We start from the raw sequence: 19,043 nt of genomic DNA on the forward strand, positions 1-19,043 counted from the left end.
TTCACTGGCTTTTTCATCAGACAAATATGCTAGAATGCTCAATATCATTTTCTAATGAAGAAGTTGGCAAAGCTTTGAAAGCTTGCACTGTATATTTTGTGCTTTTTAGTGGATTTTGTTGTATTTTGAGGTATGGAATATGTGGTGATGCCAGTGTTGTAATAGTAGTGGCTAATTTTACTATCTATAAGCTTTAGAATACCAAGCATCACCAAAATGATCTAGTTTACATAAAACTTGTTTACAGAAAATGACTCTAACATAAATGTGAAATATTTGCACATAGTCATATGTATAACTTATCTTTTTTACTTTCTTCAGATTGCATTTTTGGAACCAGCTGATGAACAAGAGAAACTGGCAAAGAAGTGGGGATTTAAACCATCTGACATAAGAGAGCTCAGTAATAAGTATGTACTTGCTTTAGTTTCCTTTTGTTGCTAGCTATTTTAATCATGCTATTTTAATTGTGCTGGCACCACGAGATGCAGACCCAATCTTAAGAAATGGGGCTACAGGGTGGAATCCACAGCATGCGAGTGCGGAGAAGAGCAAACCACAGACCACCTGCTGCAATGCACCCTGAGCCCTGTCACATGTACAATGGAGGACCTCCTTGCGGCAACACCAGAGGCACTCCAAGTGGCCAGATACTGGTCAAAGGACATTTAATCAACTACCAAGTTTGCAAAATCTGTGTTTTTTTAATCTGTTTGTTTGTTTTGTTCTGTTAGAAATGTAATACAATGGTATGGTTGCTGACAACACGATAAATAAATAAATAAATAAATAAAATCATGCTGTTAATTGTATTAATATAAGTGATGATGATGATTTATTTATCGCGTCAGAAGTGAATTGAAGGTACAATTATAATGTATTTAAAACACAAACAAAGTTAAAAACTTGTCATTATGCTAAATGTCCTTTGACCAGTAGCTGGCCACTGTGAGAAGGGCCTTCATTGGGCATGTGGCAGGGCTCAGGCTGCATTGTAGTTGGTGGACTATGGTTTGCTCTTCTCCACACTCACATGTTGTGGACTCCACTTTGTAGCCCCATTTCTTAAGGTTGGCTCTGCATCTCATAGTGCCAGAGTGCAGTCTGTTCAGTGTCTTCCAAGTTGCCCATCTTCTGTGTGCCCAGGAAGGAGTCTCTCATCTGGTATCAGCCACTGATTGAGGTTCTGAGTTTTTGCCTGCCACTTTTGGAGTCTCGCTAGCAGAAGTGTTCCTGCGAGTATCTCATGATGATGATGATCATGCTTATTAAAGACTTTGAGCATTCAGAAAAATGTTCCAGAAAGTACAATTGTACTTCACTTTTTTTCAGTCACTTTACAACAGTCCCATAAAGTAGATTGGTATTTTTATGTCCTTATTATATATTAACCTTGTATTATGCCAAAGGGGAGGGAGTGGGCAGGGACAGAACTGAAAGAGAGTGGTTTAGATAAGATTGCATAGAGAGAGTTCATGTTTGAGGTGAAATTTTAACTCAAGCTGGTCAGGATCCAGTTGCACACACCTTACTTAAGAAACATTAAAACATGATTGAATAGGCTCAGGATAGTCTTGGTCTTTAAGACAGTATTTCCTACTTTTTTTACTGCTTTTACTGTAGAATTAATAAAGCTTGACACTACTTCGTCATGGCTTAATGCTATGGAATCACAGGAGTTGTAGTTTGGTGAGGCACAAGCACTCTAACACTCTGTACTGAGGACGGAATGTTCTTTCTATGTGGCCAAAGAACAAATATACACAAAAAATCATTCTTTTTCAGCTTTATTGGTCTGCAATTGAAAAGCTTTGTCAGAACAGGTTGGCTGCAAACTCCAGCTGAGTAGATAAGTATGGGTTGTCCTGTGTAGCAGGAAATTGACTGAGCTGCATGAAGCCTCTTTGTTTTACCTTCTTGTAAAACAGAAAAGAGGCTAGGTTTCATTGTGTGAAAAATATATCGGTGTGTGTATCACACTGCTTCAACCCAAGTGAGTGACACATTCACACACAATACAGATGAAGTTAATTAAAATTGAATAATTAACATTGTTGAAATAATGTTTGCTACCTGCTCAAGTTTGTTGTTGTTGTTGTTGTTGTTGTTGTTGTTGTTGTTGTTGTGTGCCTTCAATATATTTCTGACTACCTATTGATAATGCTATAGATTGCACTTTTGTTTTTGGACTATGACAGTATCATGAGGTTTTTAGGGTTGAGAGTGTGTGACTTGCCCAAGGCCACCAAGTAGGTTTCCATGGCTGAGCAGGTAATCAAACTCTGGTCTCCAGATTCATAGTCCAATGCTCAAACCATTTTGTCTGCTTTCTTTAGATATTAACACTTACAGCTTCCTCATTGAAATCAACTCTTATTAATAGTGCATTTTAATGGAAGAAATATTTGGCTTATGACTGGGTTGCTGCAGATTCAATACAACCAGAAAAGCTTTAATATTTGCTGGAATGTTCATGAATCACAAAAGCTAATTGATTAAAATGCTGGGAATAATATATGAAGTGTGGCATAGCAACCGAATTAGGCATCCCTCAGAGAGCTGAATCAGTCTTATGTAACTCATAGATGCAAGAGTCATAAAGTAAATGTTGTGTTAAATTTAACTAGGGAAATGTTAGAAATTATGGGTTCTGTGGATTCTTTCCCCACTTTTGAATGCCACTGTGGGTGGCTGAGCCACACCAAATCCCAGGTACACATGGGAGCAGCATTTACTTTACAGCAGAGATGCTTGGGCTCAGCTCTGTCTGGGAATAATGTGCTCTAATCTGACTGTTCTCCCTGCCCACCCACAATGTCTCAATTGGTGACTCTTTACTGATTCACTGCGGATAGAAATACATTCTGAATCTGTCTGGACCACTTATTTTGTATAATGGAGGTTTGGTAACTGCTGGGCACAAAGAGTGAAGCAGTTACCATGTGATCCGGACTAGCAACAGATATTTTTTCTGTCTAAAGCATAGGATAAGATGGTGCCTCCCTCTATTTGGTGTATAGAATGATTCAGTTAGCAGTATACTGTTATGTAGCTACTGGAAGTGGGACAGCAGGGCAATTTGGAGGGTAAAAAAATGGAACAGGTTCAGTGGATCATAGAACTCTGTCCTCCATGGGTGCATCTACACTGAAGAATGGATGCAGTTTGACTGCACTTTAAATGCCAGAGCTCAGTCCTGTGGACTCATGGATGCTGTCGTTTTATAAGGTCTTTATCATTATCTGCCAAAGAGTGCTGGTGCCTCACCATGCTATAACTCTTAACTATCAGTTTCCAAGAACATATGTAATAATACATATTAAGACAAAAAAATCATACTTTTATTTGAATTTACCATTGAAGATTAAACAGAAACTTCATTTGTGTTAGGGAGCATCAGCTCATTAGTGAGCAGAGCGATGTGATGTGGCTGTAAAGAATTAAGACAATTAATTAATTAAGAATTAAGACAGGCAAAGATGCAGAGTCCAATCTTTAAAATCACAAAAGGTTTATTTACAATAACAAGAAATAACTGCATTTCTTAATAATCAAGAACTGGGTATGAGCTACTCTAACACCCATCACTTCTAAGGTTTCAAAGAGAGGGGAAAACACCAGTTGGTACATTATGTCATTATATAAATTTAATTGAATATTTTGTTTAATTTATTGATTTTAGGTTCTGATGTTATTTTCATATGTGGCGTTATTTTGGATTACTCATTAACATTTGTTTGTTTTATTGAGACATTGAATGTTTGCCTTTTGAATGTTGGAATCTGTCCTGAGTCTCCCTGGGGAGATAGGGCAGAATACAAATAAAGTTTATCATCATCATCGTCGTCGTCGTCATCATCATCTATCTGACACACATGCAGAGAGAGATCTCAAAGCACACAGCACATACTCAGATGTAAGAAACAGAAGTCAGAGTTTAAAAAGGCTTGCAGTAGAAAAGTATCATTCTACATAAACAATCTGAATGAGAGCAGAAACAGAGAGGAGAGAAAAAACTGATACATTCCCAATTGTCATACAGGAGAAATGGGGGAAAGGGAAATGCTTAGACTATTCTAAGCTAGCTAAACTGTTCCCCATTGAAGTCTTATGACTTGAGCAGTGTGGGGTTGAATGCCAACAATTTGGTCCCAAATTTAACTGTTAACTGAGATGATTCGGAAGGAACACAACTTGCCTAACTAGTGTAATGAACTAAATCCAAAGTTAATCCTAGTTAGGGAGTAAGCATGTTAAAATCAGTGGAATTGCTTAGTCACCACTAATTGAAGCCCCCTTGGTTCCAATCCATCTATTCTAGGTAGAACTGTCATTGAATGTAGTATTCCACATATGTTTGAGATTCAATATGGGATAAAGGTCTCAAATTTCTATTTGTTCCCATGGAAGCATTGCTAGCAGCCAGCAGGTGTGATCCTGCTTCCTCCATGCACTGATGTCCTACATATATTTTCTGAATAGGGCTGTCATTTCTGATGAAAAGAAAATTATTGCTTTTGCCCAACAATGACATTTGATCCTTTGACACATTTGAGTGTTATGCTATTGATTTTAGGAATATTATGTAACCATATTATTCAGGCACAAGATTGAGGATACTTATATAAATTAAGATTTTTTTAATGTATTGTCGAAGGCTTTCATGGCTGGAATCACTCAGTTCTTGTGGGTTTTTTCGGGCTATATGGCCATGTTCTAGAGGCATTTCTCCTGACGTTTCGCCTGCATCTATGGCAAGCATCCTCAGAGGTGAGGTCTGCTGGAACTGGGAAAAAAGGGGTTTATATATCTGTGGAATGACCAGGATGAGACAAAGGGCTTTTGTAAGTTGGGCTAGGTGTGAATCTTTCAACTGACCACCTTGATTAGCATACAATGGGCTGACTGTGCCTGGAGCAAACTCTTCTTGAAAGGTGATTAGATGTCCCTGCCTGTTTTTCTCTCTGCTGTTTTTGCTGTTGCAATTTTAGAATTTTTTAATACTGGTAGCCAGATTTTGTTCATTTTCATGGTTTCTTCCTTTCTGTTGAAATTGTCCACATGTTTGTGGATTTCAATGGCTTCTCTGTGTAGTCTGACATGGTGGTTGTGAGTGGTCCAGCATTTTTGTGTTCTCAAATAAAATGCTGTGTCCAGGTTGGTTCATCAGGTGCTCTGCTATGGCTGATTTCTCTGGCTGGAGTAGTCTGCAGTGCCTTTCATGTTCCTGGATTCGTGTTTGGGCGCTGCGTTTGGTGGTCCCTATGTAGACTTGTCCACAGCTGCATGGTATACGGTAGACTCCTGCAGAGGTGAGAGGATCCCTCTTGCAAAGGACAAAAGCCCTTTGTCTCACCCTGGTCATTCCACAGATATATAAACCTCTTTTTTCCCCGTTCCAGCAGACCTCACCTCTGAGGATGCTTGCCATAGATGCAGGCGAAACGTCAGGAGAAATGCCTCTAGAACATGGCCATATAGCCCGAAAAAACCCACAAGAACTAAGATTTTTTAGATTGCTTTGAGTCATATGATGACAAAGGTGAATGTTTCCCTTTTGTTTTTCTTCCACAGTGAATTCTTCATGCCAGGTTTGGTTGACGCACATATCCATGCTCCACAGTATTCTTTTGCAGGAACACGAACAGACCTGCCTCTTCTTCAGTGGTTAAAAAAATACACGTATCCAAGAGAGGCCCAATGTGAGGACCTTAATCTTGCTGCAGAGGTGTACACAAGAGCTGTGGTGAGTAAATTCTTTCCCTGCTGTTGTGATAGCTTGTATTTTTGTAAACATATTAATTTGTGTAGCCCCTATGCTCTTTAACGTCGCTAAGAGTTCCATCTGCCTGTGAAGAGCCATTATTGGCTTCTGATTCTTTCAATGCCCTTTTGTCAAGAGCAGACCGCTCTGTGCTGCACCTCTGCTGTCATCCACGTCTACCTCTGGCCTGCTGCCCGGCTGCTTCTGGCCTGTCCTTGCTAGTCAGATAATCTTGCTGGGTCTTAACCATTACTCTTGCAGGAATCCTTCTTCAGGTATGGTTTAAGCCTGTCACAGCCATACATTGGTCTCAGCCATACATTGGTCTCTCAGCCATACATTGGTTTTCTGTGGACATGATTGTCTGGTCAAGTAAGACACAATCTTGAGTCTGCAGGGCATGAGCAGGGCTGTTAATCACTGGCTGTTTTGGAGGTCTCTCATTCACCATAAGTTGAAGCAATTTGGTGTCAGTTAACAACAACAACATTCACATAAGCAGGAAATAGAGAATAATGTTTAAGTGAATTGAAGGAGGTAAATCAGAGGTATTCTTACCCTGAGGTATTCTCCCACCCTGGACCTTCCACAGATATATAAACCAATTTTCCAGTTTCCAACAAACCTCACAACCTCTGAGGATGCTTGCCACAGATGCAAGCAAAATGTCAGGAGAGAATGCTTCTAGAACATTGCCATGCAACCCAAAAAACCCACAACAACCCATTCTTACCCAGAATTTGACCACTGATAATTTTATTTTTTTCATCATTATCACCACCATCATAATTATGTAGTATCATCATTATACATAGTAGAGATAAGCTTATAGCTTATGGACTTATAGCGTTATCAGGGCAGCCCCCTCCCTCCTAGTTTTCAGAAGGAGAGTCAAAACCTGGTTCTGGGAGCAAGCTTTTGAAAAATAAATCAGTGCAGAAATGTTAATATGGAAAATATGCAATATGACTACAGAATGGCCATGGACACTGACTCTGGATGACGTGATTCATTGAAATATATTTTAATTATGTTTATTATGTTTTTAATTTTAAAACATGTTTTTAGTTGGATATTGTATGTTATAAGCTGCCTTGAGTTCCCCTCGGGGTAGAGAAAGTTGGAATATAAATAAGGTAAATAAATAAATAAATGGATGATACTTGTAACTGATATGCTGCATCAGATTCCAGACCACGGTAAGCCATTGTTGTCAAATGATTTATTTATTTATCATGTCAAAAGCGAATTGAGAATACAGTTATAATGTATAAAAAAACACAAACAAAGTTAAAAACTTGGCATTATACTAAATTTTCTTTGATCATAAGCTGGCCACTTCAAGTGCCTCTGGTGTCACTGTGAGAAGGTCCTCCATTGTGCATGTGGCAGGGTTCAGACTGCATTGTAGTAAGTGGTCTGTGTCTTGCTCTTCTTCACACTCGCATATTGTGTAGCCCCATTTCTTAAGATTGGCTTTGCATCTAGTAGTGCCAGAGTGCAGTCTGTTCGGCATTATTCCACGTTGCCCATGACCAAAGTGTTCCTAAAGTTTTTGAAGAGCTGGCTTTCCAAGTAACTGACCTGCATGCTCCCCTTGTCCCATACTGTTGCATTCCAAATGGAAGGTTGAAAGCAGAATTTGGAAAAAAAAATGGCCAAAATGTTCAGTATCTGAAAGCCAACAGGGACACTTTACAGTTGTTAATATGACAAATCCCTGTTCTCAGGCTTACACTCTATAAAGATATCAACACACAAGGAAAAGAGTACAGCAGTGGTGGAGGGGATAAAGTTCAACAGATGCTGGCTGCTAGACCAGGGCAATCACAAGTGGGATAGATAGATAGAGGGCCTTTCTTTGGTTCCTGGACTAGGCATGATGCAGCTCATATTTCTCTCTCCAAGACCACACCGGTGGTAGTATTTGTATCTTATCCTTTATCAAAAGATCTCAGGACAGCATATGAACAAAACAAGAGTGAACAGATTAAAAATACACATTTTAAACCTATAATAATTTAAATAGACCAAAATCATATCAAAGAACTTAAAATAGGTAAAATGCTCAAAATAGTTTGGAATCATGTACATGTACATTGATAAAAATGCAATTAGGTCCCACAAATCTGGAAAAAATGCAGTTAGGTCCCACAAACTTGAATAAAAACTGTTTTAGCTTGAGAGTAACCTGGCACCAATTGAGTGTTGATGAGAAAGGTATTCCACAAATGGGAAAGGTCTCTCTCATGTTCTTCTACAGTTTATTGCTCCCACAGGTGGTATTGATGCTTCTGGTTAAAACATTTTTAGAATTGTTGGCATTTTTTAATTTTGAAGGATTTTGAAAAATGTAACTTGAACCAAACTAAAGTAACACTATTCATTTTATCACTCTTCCTTCAGATGAGTTAACTATGAGGTTTTTTTTTTTTTTTTTTTTTTTTTACAGAGGAGAACACTCAAGAATGGTACAACTACAGCCTGCTACTTTGCAACAATTCACACAGATGCTTCTTTGCTTCTGGCTGATATTATCGGTAAATTTATGAAAGGCTTTTTAGAGGAAACCTTATTGTTAGCTGAAACCAACTTGACTACCACTTCCTCTTGAAGCAGAATGATTCATCTAGAAACCTTTTGTGGTTATGACCTTGATTAGTGTAGTGCAGATAGAATGATGAAAAATCCTCTTTGCAAAATACTGTATTTTGAGTTCTAGTGCAAATTGACTCTGCCCTGGAATAGCTCAGAAGTCTTCTGGAGCTCTAGGTATGCATTAGATTGACCCTGAAAAACTGGGTAGCAACAATAGATTCCCATTCACCTCCCGCCCCTATCTCAGATTCCTTATAACTTTTTCCATTTCTTTTAAATTGTTTCCGTGTAGTTGGTAATATAAGAATTGCATTGCTAGATCAGTCTGCATTCTTTTTTCAACTATTCTCAGATCTGATGCCACAAGAATATGAAGGTATATTATTGTTGTTTTAAACTGTTTATTTTAGGATGTTTTATACTTATCGATGTTTTTGGATTGTTGTTTACATGGTTTTAATATGTTGTAAGCCACTTTAAGTCCTGTGAGGGAGAAAAGTGGGATATAAATAAAGATTTATTATTATTATCCCAGAAGAGTTACTTTCAGGTCATGTGGAGTGGGGCATTTTCCAAGTTCTGACAAAGATTGCTTAAAAAACATGAAAGGCATGAAGGAGTACATTTTTTGTGTTATTTGCAGTTAGCACCAAGAAAGATCTACATGGCTGTCGCTTCCAAGTAATAAGCCTGTCTTCCTTGAAACTATCTAATCCTTAAAAAACCCATCTAAGCATGTGGTTCTCAAAATATAGTGTGGCAATTATTCCATAACAACCATGTCACTGTTGTCACCATTTACCACTTAAAGCGTATGGCATCTTGGTGTGTTTGGAGCACTTCATATGGAGATAAGAGAGATAATGGCTGTCCTACAGGCACTGAGAGAGTTATTAGTGGAGATAAGCTTTGACTAGAGGCACTTATAGCTTGTAGATCATACTTGTAACTGCTACACTACATCAGATTTGAGACCACTGTAAGCCCGTATTGTTAGAAGGTTAATTTCATGGATATGGCCATAATGTTTCTAAAGTAGGGTTGCTGTAAGTTTTTCAGGCTGTATGGCCATGTTCCAGAAGCATTCTCTCCTGACGTTTTGCTCCATCTATGGCAGGCATCCTCAGAGGTTGTGAGGTCTGAGGATAGTTCTGAGGATGCCTGCCATAGATGCAGGCGAAATGTCAGGAGCGAATGCTTCTGGAATATGGCCATACAGCCCGAAAAACTTACAGCAACCCTGTGATTCTGGTCATAAAAGCCTTCAACCATGTTCCTTAAGTATTTGAGCAGTTGGATGTACAAACAGCTGACCTGCTTCCTGCGCCTTGTATTGTGCTGCCGTATTCCAAATAGAAAGTTGCAGGCAGAGTTTGAAAATTTTCCTATTTTGAACAATTCCCAGAATCCCAAAGCCAACATAGCACTCCCAATACAGACAGGAACATTTAGAAACCTTGGCTGCAGTGACGATGTGTTTTTATATGAACAGACTTGGTGAACATGTTTTCAAAAGAAAGCCTTGTTTAACAATGTGAATGAAAAACATTATTTTAAGCTTTATTCTCTTTCATTTCTCACAGATAAGTTTGGCCAAAGGGCATTCGTGGGCAAAGTTTGCATGGATCACAATGAATGTTTTCCAGAATATAAGGAGACCACCACAGAATCTGTTAAGGAAACTGAAAGGTAAAATGCTGATTCTGTATAAATTTGGCACTATATTCTTCTAAACACAGTGAAGATGGAAGAGTGTAGAAATTAGAAATTAAAATAAAACCTTGATTTAAAAAACTGGATTGTCATCATAAACCACATTTGTTATCTCATTGCAGTTATTCTTAGATTCATGCAGCATTTTTTTCAACAGTTTCCACTAAAGTAATTTGATTGGGCCATATTACTTTGTGAATATATTTCCAAATGCATGTGTATGTTTTAACATTCAAAGATTAAAAACAAATTATTTAGACAACTGTTCTCTTTCACACTACACAAATAACATGTCTCCATCCTATGGCATCCTGGATTTGTAGTTTTGTATGGAATGTAGACTTCCCTACCAGACAGCCTTGTTTATGTTGTGTGTCTTAAAGTCATTTCTGATTTATGTTAACCTGAATACAAGCCTGTAACAGAAGTTTCATGGCAAGATTTGTTCAGAGGGGGTTTATTGTTGCCTTTCTCTGAGGCCGATGAAGAATGACTTGTCTGAGAGGCACTCAACGGATTTCCATGGCTGTGCAGAAATTCAAAAACAACATTGAAACAATGATATAAAACAATATGCTGTGTTCAGGTTGGTTCATTAGGTGGTCTGCTATGGCTGACTTCTCTGGTTGAGTTAGTCTTTAGTGTCTTTCATGTTTCTTGATTCCTGTTATGCACTGTGTTTGGAGGTCCCTATGTAGACTTATCCACAGCTGCATGGTACACGGTAGATTCTTGCAGAGGTGAGAGGATGATGAATCAACCTGGACACAGCATATTATTTGAGAACACAGAAATGGTGGACCAATCTAACAACTACCATGGCAGACTACACAAGAGAAGCCATTGAATTCCACAAGTATGTGGACAATTTCAACAGAAAGGAGGAAACCATAAACATGAACAAAATCTGGCTACCAGTATTAAAAAAACCTCTAAAATCAGGACAGTAAATAAAGAGCAACACTAAAAAAAAAAAAAAAACCCAGGGGAATTTCAGACAAGAATAAATCAGGGCCAGCTCACACTTCCCAAAAAGGATCCCCCCAGACAGCAACCAGCCAGGCTTTGAAGCTGTAAGGCCATTAAATGCTAAGCAAGGTGGCTAATTGCAACATTCACACTTGCCTCAAGCAGACAAGAGTTCTTTCTCCCACCCTGGACATTATTCCACAGATATATAGATCCCACTTGCCTAGTTTCCAATAGACTTCACAATTTCTGAGGATGCCTGCCATAGATGTGGGCGAAATGTCAAGAGAGAATGCTTCTGGAACATGGCCATACAGCCCGGAAAACTCACAACAACCCAGAAGACTTAATTGATGACATGAGCCAATTTTCTATCCCAATAACAAAGAAAGCTCTGCTGAAGGAGATGGTCTTCAATGAAGAGCCATTATTTGCACCACTACAAGAAAGCAAGGCATGCCTCTTGGATGTTGCAAAATTAGTGCACAATTGGCAGTTTACTTTACAGAAGGTTCTTGTGAGATTTACTCATCAATCACTTTATTTATATCACATCTTTCTCCCGGGCTGGAGAAAGGTTTTCAGGCTCACAGGAAGGCCCTCTTTGAACAAATCCCACCAAAAGAACCCCCAATTATAGGTTTGCCATAGGTCAGGAACAACTTGAAGACATACAGCAAATCTTGACAGAAGCATCCTTGAACTGTCACATTTAAAATAGCTTTGTGCAGCATGAAAATAGCCAATCTTGTGTGTCCATGTTCATACATAACTTATTTACCAGTAATAAAGAACCTGTGTCCTCATCAACATCAAAAGAATATACAGCACATTATCCTCATAATGAATGTGTGACTCACCCATAGTATCAAAGAAAAACTGCTCCTAATGTTGACTGTAGGATTATAGACTCTCCTGTACTTCTCAAACCTTTGAAGAAATTCTCATTTCTCTGCGTACTTGAAAGCAGGTAAATGTTTCTGCAAAAAGTTGCAAGGGAAACTTATACAGTATCAAAGAAATGAATGATGGAAGAGATCTAAAATTGAATTTAAATGTCCCAGTGTACATAAATACTATAAAAGAAGTATATTTGTGACATCTGAAAATAGGACAATAGAAGTAGGACATTCTTGGTATTGTGATAGTGAGCTGAAATTATGTTTTTGCGCTTTGAAAAAAAATACTTCTACGGTATTATATAATTAAGCTTTCACTTGATTTTGCATGTTATCTATATAGTTGTCACTGAAAGCAAAGTAATGACCAGTTGTGTGCTATTAATTACTAACAGTTTGTACAGATTTGTATTCAAGGTCTTTATTTTAATGTACATTTTCACAGCCTTAAAACATCCATAAAATTGTGTTGATTTACTGCACAATTGCACAAATCACATTTTCAAATGATCCATACATTAAGTTCTTTATGTCTGCATATTGACATGATGATATACAAAACATTGTACATGTTTCTTTGTCTCTTGCTTTTTTGGTGTGTATATAGGCAGTCCCTGAGTTACAAATATCTGACTTACAAATGAATCATAGTTAAGAACAGGGGTGAGACAATAAGACAACAAGAAGTAAGAGAAATCTGCCCCTAGGAAGAAAAAATCTCTCTTGAAAGAGTAATCATGGGGAAAAGATGTATCTGCTGAAGCTTTCTCCCCAATCCTTTTTTCCACAAAAAGTCAAATCTTTCAAAATCCAATTCTCACAGGGACAGAAAGTGAGGTGAAATCTTCTGAACAGGACCACAGACAGCAAAACAAACACCCTATGGATAGCATAGGGTTCACCGTTCCCTATGCTATCCAAAGCTAAGAAACACCTATTGTTGGCCGGAGTGACACTGAAAAAATGTACCTGTTCCATTTTACAAATAAATTCAACTTAGAACAAACGTCCAGAACCTATCTTGTTTGTAACTTGGGGACTGCCTGTATTTCAAATCTTCTGAACAGGGGTACAGACAACAAAACAAACACCACAGAGTTGCATACACACACACACACACATGCACACACATATATACTGTGATTGTGTTTATTGTAATTTTATATCGTTATGCATTCATATGTTTTATGTAATTATGACCTTGTTGTTTATTGTTTGCGTTTTCGGTTTTATTCTGCTGTAATTTGTTGTTTGGGCTTGGCCTCATGTAAGCCGCCCCGAGTCCCCATCAGGGAGATGGTGGCAGGGTATAAATAAATAAATAATTATAATTATAATAATTATTATTATATAGCTGGAGTTCCACTTTAAAAATGTACATGTTCCAATTTACATACAAAACGGCTGTATAGAGCCTATCTTGTTTATAACTTGGGGACTTCCTGTATTTGTTGTGTGTGTATGTATGCACAAATTCCTTATCTATCATTTACCTACACTGTAATGCTAACATACGGTACTAATCTTAGCTCTTCTCTAACTCTCATAGGTTTATTAATGGAGTACTGGAAAAGAAAGTAAGTAAAACTGCATTTTTTTCTTTAGAAAATAACTAATCTTGCTATACTTTTGCTCTCAGCTTTTTTAAATTGAAAAAATAAGTAAAAGGAGACATTTTCCTGGATAAAAGATGATGAGGCATGGGCTCCTGATATAGTTTTGAGCATAATAGTTCAGGTATTACCTTAGGGTCAAATAACATGTGATAATAAATGACCCACTGTTTTAAAGGCTAAGCTATTGTAGTGTACAAACAGGGAAGCCTAATTTTAAAGGTAAAAACATCATATGAGAGCTAAACCTTCCTCCTCTTCCTGGTCAGACTTTTCCCTCAGTACCTAAATAGGGTGAATGAAATGTCCCTCACTGGGCATTGTTGGATTGCAATTTCCAGGACTCCTCACCATAGGCTGTGCTTTCTGGGATTGCTGGGAGAGGCAGTTCAAGAATTACAGAGAGCCACATATTCCATATCCAAAGAACACATATCTTAGCTAACCAAGTAGTTGTTTTCCTGGGCACTGCTTCTTTAACAGAACATTTGGTACCAGAGGCAAAACTAATATGGAAAGATTACTCCCCCCCCCTCCCAAATACAAGCAAACTTGTTGACCGCTTGAAAAATTCTTCCAAAATGCATGAAAGGTTGATTTTTCCCCTTTTGCCAGCTTCCATTTTTATGATTTTCCTATGAGGTAGTTCCAAAGCTATTCCTTTTTTTAACATGTAGGTTGATGGTGAGCCATGTTTATCTGTTGCTCTCCTTTCTCTCTGTTTTGTTGTCCACACATGTTTCAGTAATGGATTCTGGAGGCAGCTGGTGTTTACCTTGCCTGTAGTAAGCAAGCACAGACAGCTGCAGTAGGGTTTGTTAGTGTGAAGTCCCATTCTTTCCACGTGAGTTTTATGTCATTGTTTATTGTAGACACACTGCTGCAAAAGTCTATGTTTCTGCATTCCTCTTTCATCAACCTCCCAGAGATGTTGCTGCTTAAAATGTCCGGTTAGATAGAGGACAATGGGCAGAAAGAGGGATAGGGTAGGTGTAAAAATTCTTCGTAAACAGAAGCTTCTTTGTCAGGTTTTGTTAACTGGAGTAGTCTTTTGTGGCCTTGGGAAGGCAAGCCATGGAAAAGGGAGATCGTAGCACCCTTTAAAAACTGTTTATCCCTTCTGTTCTTTCTTTAAACCTGATCATGGTAGAATGACCTTTAAATAGGCATTCATCATTTTGATTCATATTGTTGTCTTTGGGCAAGTCAATCTGCTTTACTTTAATTAACTCTTGTAAAATGAGAATTTGAGTACCACCTTTTTCAATATTTTCATGCTGACAAGCAATGTAACAACATTCATATTCTGATAATCCACAATCAATGCCTTTTGGGCTTTTTTATCTTAGAATTTTCAAGCATTAATTCTCCCTTCTTTTCCTTAGAAAGTTCTAATTGTATCTCTTTCTTTGTGATTATCAATATACATACAGATGAGCATAATAAGTAATTGAAATGCATATAGTAGTCTGATGCCAGACATGAATGAACAGACAGGTTTTCTGGTAATTAAAACAACATCCTTCTTTTAAATAGTAATCAATTAAAGCCAGAATGTGCACATACTGGGTGCTTTGTGCTTATTAACTGATGACACTGTTTTACTGTGTGTACTTTGTGGTTTAATCTTTGCAGAAAATAAAACTTGATTTGGAAACAGTGAATAACAGTACAGATTTACGAGTTTCTACTTTTCGAATAATTTACATAGATGTTATAGAAACAATCTAATAATAACTATAATTTTAGCCTGCTGTCATGCACAAATGTGCATTGTTTATTTTTATATTATTTGAATGTTCCCAGTATGCAAGAGTACATCCCATAGTAACACCTCGTTTTGGGCCATCATGCACAGAGGAATTACTGCGTAGCCTTGGTAACCTGGCAGAAGCTCACGATATTCATGTACAGGTAGGATTTTTCTTCTTGTATTTAGTGGAAACTCACTGATCCAGCAGTTTTGAGAACTCCAGTAGCTTAAACCTTCACCAGGTCTGTTATCAGTTCCTGCAGACATAACACATGCGAACACCATAACATCTAGTGCAATTTCCTTCAAGTTTGTAGGATCCACAGTAAACCTTTCTGCCAAAGATAGAAATTAGTTATTTGAAAATACATTACATTTCTGAACAATATAGACTTTAGCAAATAAAAGTGTAAGGATTTCATAACATGGAGGTCCTTGATGCGAGGGTTGGTGGGGGGATTCATAGGGCAGAGGGGCAAATAGTGGGGTAGTGGGGCAATTCCGTCGCCCAGTGCCCCAGATCACCCACATCACTCACTTGCCCATCACACGTCAGAAAGCATATCTTTCCAGTGTGTTCCTGTGCTATCTCCATGATTTGTAGTCTGAACATGGGTAGAGCACTTCACCAACATAGCCACCATGGAACCATGCTGGAAGTAGTTGTGTGTCATGTGATGAGTTCCAGCGGGCTCCGTGCTGACTGCATTTGAGAAGTGTTCTATGATGGGGAATTTTTCAAATGGGATGAGGTCTTAAGAGTGTTTCTAATCAGAATGTCTTATTTCAACATGATTGCCATAAGACTGCCCCTTCCACCCATTTCAGCCTTCTGTTGGCATCCTTGTCATCTTTATATAGTGCCATCTTACATGCTTCAGAGATAGTATAAAAATCAAAACCAAAAGAGTAAAATTATAAATATACAAGTACAGAGAGAAAAAGTGGGTATGGCCAACTTATAACCAAATGTATCTTAATCTTATGTATATACATCAGATGTCGTTGTCCCCCTTACACTGTATACCAATCTAATCAATATACTCTGATAGATTGTATGTCTTCTAACCCTTATCAGCACAATTTCTGGAGAGTACAGTGAGTCTAACTGATTGTCTAAAATATAAGTTCCTGATTTATATTGTTGGTGATACTTCTGGTAAAGTGAAATGATAATTGAAAGTAACACATTGTACCAGGAAAAGTGGTTGTTCCCTCAATTTGTTTTCTCTGGCAATTAGTAATACAGATTGTTTCTTGTTTACCCAGTTGTGCATGTAAAGACTCGTTAGCTTTGCTGACATAACTTTTTCACTTTTATTCATAAGCAGATTAATAAACAGTAATCCCACACTGCACTTAATAGTATGCATTATGCCCAAGATTATTTAACAATACCCATGCACACAATGTGGGGTTTTTCCCCCCTTGGGGATATTTGGGCAAACGTGATGTTCTGTGAATGTATGTGTGTTGTATAAATGTATTTTTTCTTCGTGGTCTCTGCGAATGCACACTTGTGGAGAGACTGCGCCTGCGCGGGCTCCAACGGAAACTTCTATAGTTTAAACTTTTCAAGTTTTGGCGGTAACCCCGCCCAGCCCCGCATACCGTCACAATTCCTGTTTTTCCGCCGCACGGCTCGCTTCGATTCTTCTAGTAGATTCTTCTGGTAGTATGTCAACAACGACTTGTTTTAAAAGATGCGCGAATTATCCGAAGAAGATTCCTGATTCGGACAAGCACGCTCTTTGTCTTTTGTGTCTCGGAGAGGCACATATTACCTCCTCGTGTCGTCATTGTCAAGCTTTGACAGCACAATCCCGTAAAAATTGGGTTCAGCGGCTTCGATACCTGCTGTACCAGCAGACGTTGGCTCCGGTACCTTCAACATCGACACCGGTGTCGGCGTCAACCTCGGTATCCAGGCCATCGGCATCGACATCGACCAAGGCCTCTCGGCCATTGACGTCGAAGGAAGCATCGACCTCGAAACCAGTCGATCCCTCAACTCAGGCCAAGCCTCGACAGACAAGGGCGAAGAAGGCTGCACAGAAAAGACTGAGGTCAGCCATGTCGACAGCTTCTAAGGCCTCGGTGTCGACAGCTTCTAAGGCCACAAGGCCTGCAAAGCAGAAGGAACCATGCACGGTCACGACCGAGACTGTGCGCGTCCGACACTCTTCGACCAGCTCGGTGGCATCGGTGAGGTCGATTAGGTCCACGAGGTCAACATCGGCGACTCCGCCATCTTCCACGGCGGTTCGCATTTCCTTTCGCCGAGCTCATGAGGAATCTCGGCGTGCTTCCACCTCATCCTCCGTCCCGCCCACCTCGGGCAAGTCTCTGTCAAAGACGGCACAGCCACCGGCCAAGAAGAAGAAGACGATGCCGCCTCCATCCTCGTCTTCTTCTTCTTCCCAAAGACACACCACTGCCTCCTCAGCCACCTCGTCGGCGAGGTCATCGCCGTTGCAGCCTGCTCAACCCCAGCCGCCCCCCCAGCCCGCTCGGGAGCCACAGCGGTCTCCAGAGCCGCCTTTGGAACAACCTGAGTCCCCGGTGATTTCGGTGGACACGGTGATCGAGGCACCAACTCGACTTGTAACTGCCAGACAGGAGCTGTTTCCAGCTGTGACAGCCAGACAGGAGACCGTGACAACTGTGACGGCAAGACAGGAGACTTCTCCAGTGATGGAGACACCAGAAAGGGGCAGGCAGACTATGAGACTGGCTCGTGCCATTCAGGCCTCGGCCTCTAAAGCCCCTCCAATGGCTTTGCCGCAACAACCGCTTCGGGACGCTTCATCGTCCCCTCCTCCCCAGTCCATCGCTGCCGATGACGAAGAGGAAGATGGCGAGTTGCCGGGATCGGTACACTCGGGATCGGTCTTATCTCTCGGGATCGAGAGATCACCTACCCACGATGCATGCGACGTCGATCCACCATCTCCTACGGACAGTGTCCGAACCTTTGCAGATCAAATGGCTCGTATGGCTGATGCCTTAGGCTTGGAGGTCAAGCAGACTTCCAAAGCAGTGCAGGACCCGGTCTTTAAGAGGGTGCAGTCAGAAACTCCACCTGCTCCTCTTCTACCATTCCTTCCCTACCTCCTCGAGGTTATCCAAGGCTCCTGGAAAACCCCTTCCTCTATCCCTCCTACATCCAAAAAGATAGAATCATGGTACAGAACGGACGATGAGGACTTGGAGTGGCTGAAGCATCACCCCGATCCCAACTCGGTGGTGGTTAAAGCGGCTCAGGCGTTTGGGAGACAATCGTCGATGCCGTCTGATCGGGAAGGGAAGAGGTTCGACGCGGTGGGCAGAAAGCTCTACTCTGGCGCCCTCTTGTTAGCTCGCATGGCTAACTACGGTGCGTGTATGGGTGCATACCAGCAGATACTGTGGGAGAAAGCGGCACCGTTTTTCCAGAGGATGTCGGAGGAGGATCGTACCGTCCTCTCCACCCTGGCCCAAGAGGCGAACTCCTTGGTGCATCATCAGATGCAAATGGCCAAGCACACCGGGGACACTGCGGGCAAAATGATCGCCCATGCCGTGGCAATTAGGAGGCATGCCTGGCTCCGGTCTTCTGGCCTCTCAACATCCTCGAGGCAGGTCATTGAGGACCTTCCCTTTGACACCCTGGGACTCTTTAACGCCGGGACGGACGACAAGCTAAAGTCGAATCACGACTTCAAGACCTTGGCTGCCAAGTGCGGGTTCGAAAA

At 40.1% G+C, this 19,043-nt stretch overlaps 1 protein-coding gene across 2 annotated transcripts in view; it reads left to right on the forward strand.

The window, feature by feature from the left end:
• The window catches only part of GDA (guanine deaminase), a 61,374-nt gene that overhangs the window by 18,540 nt on the left and 23,791 nt on the right, over positions 1 to 19,043 (forward strand). The window contains exons 2-7 of one of the 2 annotated variants that reach the window (XM_060762201.2): positions 322 to 410; positions 5,575 to 5,746; positions 8,217 to 8,304; positions 9,946 to 10,051; positions 13,493 to 13,520; positions 15,363 to 15,470. In XM_060762201.2, the coding sequence (XP_060618184.2) occupies positions 322 to 410; positions 5,575 to 5,746; positions 8,217 to 8,304; positions 9,946 to 10,051; positions 13,493 to 13,520; positions 15,363 to 15,470 (591 nt within the window). The remainder of the gene's footprint in view (positions 1 to 321; positions 411 to 5,574; positions 5,747 to 8,216; positions 8,305 to 9,945; positions 10,052 to 13,492; positions 13,521 to 15,362; positions 15,471 to 19,043) is intronic. The other variant, XM_060762202.2, reaches the window with a different exon arrangement.

This window comes from Anolis sagrei, chromosome 2 (assembly GCF_037176765.1).
Source record: "Anolis sagrei isolate rAnoSag1 chromosome 2, rAnoSag1.mat, whole genome shotgun sequence".
In the NCBI taxonomy this organism is placed as follows: Eukaryota; Metazoa; Chordata; class Lepidosauria; order Squamata; family Dactyloidae; genus Anolis; species Anolis sagrei.